Source organism: Gracilinanus agilis, chromosome 1, assembly GCF_016433145.1.
Source record: "Gracilinanus agilis isolate LMUSP501 chromosome 1, AgileGrace, whole genome shotgun sequence".
NCBI lineage: Eukaryota > Metazoa > Chordata > Mammalia > Didelphimorphia > Didelphidae > Gracilinanus > Gracilinanus agilis.
The window spans coordinates 598,477,616-598,489,065 of NC_058130.1; the positions used below are offsets into that span (position 1 = coordinate 598,477,616).

At 35.3% G+C, this 11,450-nt stretch overlaps 1 protein-coding gene across 1 annotated transcript in view; it reads left to right on the forward strand.

Moving 5' to 3' along the window:
• KIF13A (kinesin family member 13A) overlaps positions 1 to 11,450 on the forward strand; it is a 226,016-nt gene that overhangs the window by 144,108 nt on the left and 70,458 nt on the right. Inside the window, exons 11-14 of the mRNA XM_044667532.1 lie at positions 2,169 to 2,381; positions 4,896 to 5,006; positions 5,856 to 5,990; positions 8,742 to 8,872. Of these exons, the coding sequence (XP_044523467.1) occupies positions 2,169 to 2,381; positions 4,896 to 5,006; positions 5,856 to 5,990; positions 8,742 to 8,872 (590 nt within the window). The remainder of the gene's footprint in view (positions 1 to 2,168; positions 2,382 to 4,895; positions 5,007 to 5,855; positions 5,991 to 8,741; positions 8,873 to 11,450) is intronic.

Consider the following 11,450-nt stretch of genomic DNA (forward strand, 5'->3'; position numbering starts at 1 on the left):
TTTCTCTCTCTCTCTCTTTCTCTTTCTCTCCCTCTCTCTTATCCCCTTACCTTCCATCTTAAAATTAATACTGGGTATTGGTTCTAAGGCAAATGAGTGGGAAGGGCTAGGCAATGGGGGTTAAGTGACTTTCCCAGGGTCACACAGCTAGGAAGTGTCTGAAGCTATATTTGAACCCAGGACCTTCCATCTCTGGGCCTGACTCTCAATGCACTGAGCCACCCAGCTGCCCCCTCTATTATCTCTTCTACCACTAACCTGCTGAATGATTTTGCACAAATGACTTCATATTTTTAGACCTTTTGCACTCATTTGTAAAATATATTGGAATAGGTAAACTCTTAAGGTCCTTCCATGCCAAGGCCATCTTTAATTTTGTTAGTGTCGATACCCCTGCCAATAAAAAATAAAAAATCTTGCAACCCTTCTATAATTGTCTCCAAGAGTTGCTATAAAGGGGAAAAGGATCTAGTTATAGAAAAATATTTATTGCAGCTTTTTTTGTGGTAGCAAAGAATTGTAATTTGAGGGGTTGCATATTAATTGGGGAATGGCTAAATAAGTTATGGTATATGACTATAATGGAATACTATTGTGCTATAAGAAATGATGAATGGGATGATTTCAGAAAAACCTGGAAAGACTTACTTGAACTAGTGAAAAGTGAAGTGAGCAGAACCAGAAAAACATTGCACACAGTAACTGCAATATTTTTTGATAAACAACTGTGAATGACTTAGTTATTCTCAGCAATACAGTGATCAAGACAATCCCAGAGCTCATGATGAAAAATACCATCTGCCTTCAGAGAAAGAACTGATGGAATCTGAGTACAGATCAAAACAGTATATTTCACTTACTTCTTCCTCTTTTCTTTTATTAGTTTTTTTTGTTGTTTCAGATATCTTTCTCAAAATGACTGCTATGGGAAAATGTTTTACATGATTGCACATTGTAAAATCTGTATCAGATTGCTTACTGTCTCAGGAAGGAGCTAAGGAGGCTAGGAAAGAGGGAGAAAATTTGAAACTCAAATTTTTTTTTAAAAGGAATGTTTGAAAATTGCTTTTACATGTAATTGGAGAAAAATAAAATGTTGTGTAAAGATAAAAAAACACTTGCTATAGCCCAGAAACCCATGATCTTGCAACCAAACTGTTGCTAAATATCTCCAGATTTAATTAGGCTGGTCCTCAAATGATGGACATTGAGTCGGCCCTGAGCCTTCTTTCCAAATTAGCAGGCTCCTCAGAGCTAACACTGTTAACCTCACCTTAGACCACAGGGTCACCTCCAGACCACAATGAGGGATTGGAGTAACACTTTAATTATGGGCTTCTCACATGCTGTGCTTTGAAAAAAAGTGTGTATGTCAGCTACAGACAACACCCACAATGGACATTTTGTTGATTCCTGGTCATATAGGGAAACATACCTTTTATGGTACTTTTTCCTATTTTGTTTTTTCCTTCCTTCTGTTGGAATGATTTATTTTGGGCAAGCATCATTCAGTAAAAAGGCATTATTTCTTAAGAGAGCATCTCATTGTAGCATAATGCAACAGTAATCTGAAGACGTGGGCACATTTTAAGTTTTCTGGCCCTGTTTCCTCATCTATAAAATAGAGATAATTCTTTCATTGCTTCCTTCATAGAGTTGTGTGAGGAAAGTGCTTTGTAACTATAAAATATATAAATTAATATTTTTATTATAATATACAAAGAGGTAAGATTACATCATGTTTTTAGAAATAATTTGTGAAATATAGAAAGAAATCATAGCATTTTTCCTTGTCATCTTCATGTAGAATAAAATTATATTTCTGTAAAAAAATGTTTAATGTTCTCTGCAGCAGTTTCCTCATATTAGTGGCTTTTTGCTGAAGGAGAATCTTCTCTCTTCAGTCTCCTATAGTTTATTTTTTCCATCCTGTACTATGACATCAGTGAGCACAGTAACTGATAGATCTTTGGTTATAGGCAAACTCATTTTTAAAAATTGAGTTAAATTTTTACTCAGGTTAGGTATCCTGACTTCAGGGCTCTTCACTTTTAGGAGCAGAGTTTTGTCCTAATCCTTTTTTAAATTTACAGATTACATAATATTAAAAAAGATATGAATTTGTCATTCTTGTATGTTCCTGACATTCTGTACAATATGTTTTCCAGGACAACTTGGGAGGCAATAGTCAAACCTCCATGATAGCCACAATTAGCCCAGCAGCAGACAACTATGAAGAGACACTATCTACATTAAGATATGCAGACAGAGCTAAAAGAATAGTGAATCATGCTGTGGTCAATGAAGATCCTAATGCAAGAGTCATCAGAGAATTACGTGAGGAAGTGGAGAAATTGAAAGAGCAGCTATCACAGGCTGAGGTAAAAATTATACCACCACGTGTATAAAATCGTACAGTATTTTACCCTTTTCAAAGCAGTTATACTTTTCATTATATGTAATAAAAAAAAAACCTAGATTCGATCATGGCTTTCCATTAACTGGGTGATCTTGAGTAAGTCATTTAACCTCTGAGAGCCTCAGTTTCTTTAACAATAGAATAGGAACAATTCTCTCCTGCTTACCTGATAAGGATCAAATGAAAATTTTGTTCAACCAGTATTTATCAAGTCCAGGGTATTTTGCTAGTATAGGAGTAAAAATGAATAAATACTCCTAGTGTTTTAAAACATATATATATAATTTAATAATAAACAAAAAGAGGAGGAAAAGAAAAGAAAAAGGATTCTTTCAGGAAAGTGAGCAAAGGAAAGAGAGCCAAAAACTCACATCTGCAGCACTTTACCAAAGCAAAGCACAAGCTCCCAAAAAAAGAGCCCCACAGCATGGCTCTCAGCCAAATTTATCTCCCAAGCCCCTGCACACCAAATGAGGCCATAACTTAAAAGGATGCTGGGAATGTAGCTCAGGTGTGGCACATTTTCCACCTGCACATTAGGCAATGGATATTTTCACTGTTTTCCTAACCAACTGTTGACAGAAGACAAAACTGACTCTTTTGCATTCTATCCTACCTGCCATCATTTAGTGGGGACTACGTTAAGCAATGAAGTCATCCAAAAGGAGATGAGAGAAGGTGGTAAGGAGAGGCAAGATGGAGAAGAAAGTAGCCTTTATATGCTACTGGTTGAGGGATCAGCTCCAGAATTACTAACCGCTGGCTATAGTGGATATAACCACAAAGTGATGAGACTAACCCTATAAGCCATTTGCATATATTTGTGAAAGTACCTTGAGAAATGTAGGAGAAAGAAGCCACTAAAATCCAAGGGTGTTAGTGATACTTTAATGCAATGGTGGGGAATTATTCTCTGAGCTAGACAAGCACATAATGTTAGAATGAAAAAATAAATAGCCAAGGAAACCTCTGATTTTATGATTTGTTCTATTTACTTTGGGCTTATCTTTGGAGCATATGATAGTGGGCTTGCTGATTAGGAGAGGATGGCTGGATACTAGTGAGTGATGAGGGAATGATAGTAAAATTTCCTTAGATCCCAGTTTCTTGAGTATTTGTAGCACAGTAGTCTTCCCAGTGGAATTCAATGAAGGGCTCTTTTGTTTCTATTAAACAAGTAAATTATAGAAAAGCACTGTCAGTTTTCTTTCCTTGCAGATGCTTTTAATGTAAAATCATCCATTTGGAAAGCAATTAAATAGTCCTCTTCTGTGTGTTTGGGATTTATTTACTTTTTTTAATGCATCAAACATAATTTTATTTTTGCAGTTAGCAAGAGTGGAAAATGTGTCGGGAAAATCAACATCTTAGACTTAATAGATCTTCTCGGCTGTAGGAAAAAAGTGAAATGATTCTGGAATTTGTTTGCAGATGAATTCTCTAGTTCTTTTTCTCCTTTTCTTTGAATCTGTGTTATGGTAAGATAGAGCCTCCACAGAGAAAGCATAACTTGCTTTAGCAGAGCTGGCAGACCTGCTAGATTCCTGAAATAAAACTTAAGGGTAGAAAATGGAAGCAGAGCTATTGTTAGCCCATTTTAAATGTTCAAAATTTGTCTTTCTTCATCTAATACTGAATGTGTCCCAAGTGTGTCCCTAGTGCCATTGATGTTATCAACATCTCTGAAGGAATTTCACTGTCCTCATTAACCAGCTGTGACCGAGGTACACTTGAACTAGTTAAATTTGAGACATTTCATTTAGTTGTTTTTCTTCCTAGCCCTGTGGTCTTTGCTGTTGGCTGCCCTTTTTTAAGTCTGTAGAGTCATGTTACTGCAGGGTGTCAGAAAGCATATTGCTGTCAAATGAAATGAAACATTTTAAAAAGAAAAACCTGCATCTGTCTAGCTCCAATCCCCTTGGGTATTCTCCTTGAACAAATTCAGAGGCAAATTACTGCTGTTTTCACCAGATGTCCTGCTTCCAAGTAAGTAATAAATTGCCTAAATTGATTGCCAACAGTAAAGAAAAGTAATAATAAAGGGCCTAGATTGTAGTCTGCAAATAAATTAGAATTTTCATCTTTCCTAGTAGATTAATTTAATTGAAATGCTTTCTTGACAGACATATGGGGATGGCTGTCATCAGTGGAAAAAAAATAACATTGATTAAGTGGACTTTTGCTAATGGTTTTATTTGTGGAGAAGAGGGTTTTTTTCCAGATATTTAAAATTAGCACAAGAATGAGCATAGCATTAAAATTACTCATTACTATTCCTGAGGTTTCCCTCCTCTTTAAAGAATCACAAAATATTGATACCATCTGTTTTCTTTCATTTCGTGGATAAATTGCTGCTTACAGACTATTGGTGATAACCTTGAAAAGGACTATCTTTTTGCTTCATACAAAATGATAGGAAGAAGATTTTAAAAATAAAATATCAGGTTTGGTTGTTTTTTTTTTCACTTTTTTAAAGGCTATGAAGGCTCCAGAACTGAAGGAAAAATTAGAAGAATCTGAAAAGCTAATAAAAGAATTAACCGTAACCTGGGAGGAAAAACTAAGGAAAACTGAAGAAATTGCCCAGGTAACTTGATATGGAATATTTTGATTCTTTTAAATCTGTTTTCTGTCTTTTATCATCATAATTTGTATCATGTTATCACTAAAGAGTATTCAAAGGCATAGTTCTACTTTTAATATTCTGCTGATTAAATAAAAAGTAGTTTAGACACAAATTACTTATACTTCAAATTTTATTCCTTAATTATTTATTTGAATTTAACCACTTGAACTCTGCATTTACTATAGTGGTTAAGGACCAGTAAAGGTATGTGATTATCAATTATATGAACTACCCATAAATGCCAATATTTTTAAACAAAGTTCTTTTCTGTTGCTTCAAAAAATATAGCAAAATGCAAGCTAGTTAGTTTAAATTTGAATTATGCTATTGGCAGAATAATCCGAACATATAATATTAACACATATGTCTCTGCTTCACGTGACAGAACAATAATATATGCAGAGTGCTTTGGAAATTATAAAAGCACGATTATAAATTTATAAGCCACTATTATGATTTTGATTTGTGTGGGCTTATAAAGAAATAGAATTAGACAAGTCTAGCTTGAAGGATTTTTTAAAAGATAGATGTCACCAAGGGTTAAATTTCTGCTTATCTACAGAAAACCACCTAAAAATGTACACTTTCACAGACATTTTCTAGTCACACTGATGCTTAAGCATCTGACCACACAAATCAATTAGAGCCTAAAGGAGTATCTGGGACCCAGTCCAATCTTATGTTTCTAATAGATGCGTCTATGTGATGGCTCGTACTCAGCAAGAATGACTTGAACTTTTCATTTGCACGTCTTGTTACTAAGGCAACAAACTGGATGAGTTATTCACTTTCGTCTCATTTTGTCCACAGGAGAGGCAAAGGCAGCTTGAAAGTATGGGAATTTCCCTTGAGACTTCTGGCATCAAGGTGGGGGATGACAAATGCTATTTGGTGAACCTGAATGCTGACCCTGCCCTCAATGAACTTCTTGTTTATTATTTAAAGGTAAGAGGACACATGTAAATCTAAATTCCTTATATCCATGTGGAATTCCTTTTCCCCTCTCTATCTTTTATCCTATTTTGGCATTAGTTTAGCCTTCATTTAATTAAAAGAATTAATAATACAACCAATTCTAAAGTTGTTCCTATTGTCACAAGCCAGCTTTCATTAATTTATTCTTCAAATATTTATTTATTAAGTGCATCCTGTGCTCAAGGCACAGTACTAAGCAACACGTTTTTGAGGCAGTTATTTCCTGACCATACTTTATTGAATTACCTGAATAAGGATGAAGATAATGGTGATTTTTATATCATTTCAATTTTGAGTAAACATTTTACAATCCCTATTTGGTATAGTTTAAAATAATACAATTTTAACCTGTAAATTCTCTACAAACAAAATAAAAAAAACAAAACCCATAATCTTATAATTTTTTGGTTCTTCTGGCAACTTTAACATAAATTCAGAAAAGAGACTCTTTTTTTCTTCTTCTACATATGACCTTCTGGCTCATGACCTCATGAACTCATGATTGAAATTGCATATTGCATCCAGTCACCACTGTTGTCACAGGGCCTAATGAGTAGACCGCTGAATTATTTCCTCTGTAGTTCAATGCAAGAGGAGCCCTTTATTGTTTATTGGATAGCTCTAAGATCTACTATGGATTTAAACTATTGGGCTATCTTCCCCTATGCCTTTTATATATGTGTATACATATATATGTATAAAAAATATGTGTATTATATAAATGCTATTCCCTTCTCTTCCTTTAATAAATCCATGTCTCCTTGACTGACTTGTTTTCATTTCAAAAGTAAGATGATAGAGTCTTCTTCCTTCGATTTTTCCTTATTTGAGAAGTTAGACAAGCTGAGTGCTAATGATACAGATATCTCTGATATGGATGAGAAAAGTTTTAAAAACAGCAATGGAGATCATGATAGAGACAAAGCCAAGAGATAGCTTCTATAGTTTACCCCTTTTTTCTCTCATGTTAGGCATAAATATTGTCTGAATAACTCTATTACCCAGAGGTCTACGAAAGAGGAAACCTTATGGACAATTTTGTTAAGCTTAGTTTAGTCAGCTAACACTTTGAGTATATTAAAAAATGGCAAAGATATAGTTTTTTCCCCTCAGTTTGAAGATGAAAAAACCACATATTTATTAAGTACCTACTATGTGCCAGGCACTGTATTAAGCACTTTATAAATATTATCTCATTTGATCCTTAAAACAATCCTAATATTCCCATTTTACAATTGAGCAAAACAATTGAGATAGAGTGACTTGCCCAGGGTCACACAACTAATAAGTGTCTAAGGCTGGATCTGAAATCAGGTCTTCCTGACTCGACCCAATGCTCTAACTCCTATGCCATCTAGCTTGAGAAATAAGTGAGATGGAACAGTCATGGTCTCTGTAGTTGAGTCCACTGTGAGTTGAGAGCCATGACCTCCCAATTATTTCCTCCAAAATCCTTTCCCTCAACTCTTTTTTAATAGCTGCCAAATTAACATTCTTTAAAACACTGTAGCCATGTCTTTGCACTCAAAAATCTTCAGCTGGATGAAATAAAAACTCATTAATTTCTCATTGAAAATCCTTCATAATATGGCTTCCACCATCTTCCAATCTTATTTACTATTACTCATGTATTCTCTGCCCTAGTGAATATAACCTTATTTACTATTCTCCATATAAAACTATCCATCTTCTGCCTCCATGACTTTACATCCTGACTGCCTCCCTGCAAACTGGAATGTACTCCTTCCTGACCTCTACCTCTTAGAATTCTTAACCTACTTCAAATCCCAATTTAGGAGCCACCATCTACATGAGAATTTTCCCAATATCTCTAGTTTTTAGCAATCTTTCCATCTTAAGATTATTTTATATCTTTGCATTTATTTTTCTTGAAGAAATGTGTTTTCCCTAATAAAATAGGAGTTTTTTTTGAGAGAATGAACTGTTTCTTTTTTGGTAACTTCAGTGCTTAATTCAGTATGTTGTATATTTTAAATAGTTAATACATGCCTGTTGAATTGTATTGAAATGAATTCAACTACACACATCAACAAACAAGTGTCTACTTTTGTGCCTGGCTCTAAGTAAGGTGATGGAAATAGAAGACAAAAATTAAATAGCCCTTGTCTTCAAAGAGAATACATTCTATTGATAGTAACAATATTTTTAAATGAAGTTAACATAGAATGTGTAAGAGTAAATGCAAAATAATTTTCTGGGAAAAGAGCACTAGTAATTAGGGGAGTCATGATAAGCTCCATGTTCAAGATGCTTCTTGAGCTGAGCCTTAAGGAAGGCTAATGATTCTGCAAAGCAGAGGTGAGAAGGGAGTACATTTAAGCCATGGGGAAATGCCTGTATAATGATATAGGCAATGAAGATGGAATATCACATACAGAAAACAGTGAGGAAGCCCATTTGGCTGGAATGCAGTGTATACAGGAAAGTAATATAAAATAAGCCTAGAAATATGGGATAGAACTAGAGTTTGATGAGTTTTAAATGTCAAATTTAAGAGATTGACCATTTTAAACTTACAGAAACTTACAATTTTAATGTACTGTCATCATAAAATATTTAGTTGATTTTAGGGTACACAATCTTTAATATCTATAGTCTGCTTCATTTAATGATCCATACTTTCAAGAAAGTTGAGATGCCTTGTGATTTATAAGATTTTGGTAAGATTGACTTGCAGTGTCTTTAATAATCTCTTACCAGGATCACACTAGAATTGGCGCAGATACCTCTCAGGATATACAACTCTTTGGCATAGGAATTCAGCCTGAGCACTGTGAGATCGACATTGCACCAGATGGGGATGTTTCTCTCACCCCAAAAGAAAGTGCAAGGTAAGAAAATTAAAGTGTGATGGCATACATAATGTTCTTTATTATTAAAAATTGGAGACCGCTTGGGGGGTTTTAGAATTAGGGTCCCCAGACTAATGAAACTATCATTGAACTTCATTTCTCTTTATCTCCTGCATCTCTTATTCCCCCCACCCATCCAGCCCCACATCTGATCAGTCCTACCTATCCTTCAAATCCTTGCTTAGATGCCATCACATCTTAGAAGACTTTTCTGATCCCTTTGCCAACTGGCATTAGTCTATCGCAGTGATTCCCAAAGTGGGCACCCCCGCCCCCTGGTGGATGCTGCAGCGATCCAGGGAGCAGTGATGGCCACAGGTGCATTTATCTTTCCTATTAATTGCTATTAAAATTTTTTTTAAATTCATTTCCAGGGCACTAAGTAATATTTTTTTCTGGAAAGGGGGCGGTAGGCCAAAAAAGTTTGGGAACCACTGGTCTATCCCTTTTCTGAGTTTTCATAGTTCTTTTCACATCTCCCATTTTCTATTCACATTCTTTCCATTATTATAATTTTTATGCACATGACTTATTACTCATACTAGACTATAAATTTCAAGAGAATAGAAATAGGGATAGCTATGCAGCTCAGTGGATAGAGTACTACACCTGGAGTTGGAAAGACCTGGGTTCAAATATGGCCTCAGACACTTCTTATGTGATCCTGGGCAAGTCACCTAACCTCATTTGCCTAACCATTTCCCTTCTTTCTTAGTATTGTTACTAAGACAGAAAGTAAAAGTCAGAGAGAGAGAAAGAGAGAGAATAGGAACAATCTATCTTTGTATCTTCTGAAGCACCTAACAAAGTGCCTTAAAGAAGGTTGGTTTTTAAAATGTATTTGCAGAATAAATGAATATCAGTGAATTTTCTGTAGGACCATGATATGTATGACTTATTCAAGTTTCTCTGGTGAGCAATGAACTATGAAAAAATATTTCAGAGCATTTATTGATTATTCCTTTTAAAGTATATGAAAGGGGCAGCTGGGTAGCTCAGTGGATTGAGATGGAAGATCCTAGGTTCAAATCTGGCCTCAGACACTTCCCAGCTGTGACCCTGGGCAAGTCACTTGACCCCCATTGCCCACCCTTACCACTCTTCCATTTAGGAGCCAATGCATAGAAGTTAAGGGTTTAAAAAAAATAAAGTATATGAAAGTAATACATAAAAAGTGTTCATTTCTTAGTCAATCATCAATCAACAATTAGCAAGTATTTATTAAATACCTACTCTGTGCCAAGTACTGTTCTAGGTACTAGAGATTGAAATACAGTGAATAAAACAATTCCTACACACAAAGATCTTACTAGAATTCTAACAAGGGAGAAAACTAGTTCATACAAGAAGAAAACAAATACAAAGTAATTATCTTCTAGGTAATTTGGGTGTGGGGGCAGATAGGGAGTAGGTAATAGTGGATACTACCAGGCCTGGGGGCAGGAAGACTTGAGTGCAAATCTAGTATCAGACTTAGTAGCTGCATGATCCTGAGCAAGCCATATAATCCTTTTTGCCTCAGTTCCTCATCTGTAAAATGGGCTGGAGAGGGAAATAGCAAGTTGATCTGGTATCTCTGCCAAGAAAACCCCACAAAGGGATCACAGCATGTTGGTTGTGACTGAAACGGCTAAAACAACTAAACAACAAAAACAATTTGGGAGTGAGTACATTAGTTTTGGTGAAAGGAGAAGTTATGGGAAATTATTAAGAAGGCTATGTTTGAGTTGCATCTTGAAGGAAGAGAGATTCAGTGAGAAGAAAGAGGTAAGGATGGAGTACCTTTCAGGTTTGTGGAATAGAAGGTACAAAGTCATAGAAATGAGAGATGGCGTGTCATATGTGAGAACAGAGAAAAGACCAGTTTGCTTGGTATGTAGAACAATGTCCAGGGAGGCAAGAAAGATCAGTTACAGGGTAAAGTCGTGAAGGACTTCTGAAGCTAAATAGAGGAGTTTGTATTTGATCCTAAACAAAATAGAGAGCCAGTGGAGTGTTTTGAATAAGGGAGCAACATAGTTAGATCTGTCCTTAAGGGAAAAAAATTTGGTAGAATGTGGGATTGGCAGTTACCATGCAAGGGAACCCACTAAGAGACTGTTGCAATCTATTTATAAATCACATATGTCACTGAAAGCTCTAAATGGATGTGAATCAGTGTTGGACATTCATTCAATAATTCACAAACATTTAAGTGTGTCATCTGCTCAAAACACTGTGTTAAGAATTGGTAGAGATACAAAATTTAGATAGGACACAATTCTTGCCCTCTTGGAAATTATAGTCTAGGTCTAGGAGAAAGATAAAATATAAAGTCAGCAGTAGTACAAAATATTACATAATAAGTGCATCACAGAGACATAAAACAAACTGCTTTGTGAAGTCTCAGAGACAGGCAGAAATAATTGGGAATGAAAGAGAGATGGAACAGGAAAAATTCATCAAATAGTATTTGAGTTGGACTTTAAATGAAGGGTAAGAATTTAGCAGAAGAAGAGGGAAAAGAAGAACATTCTAAGCAGAGAGGGATCAATTTGATTCAATAAATACTATTTGC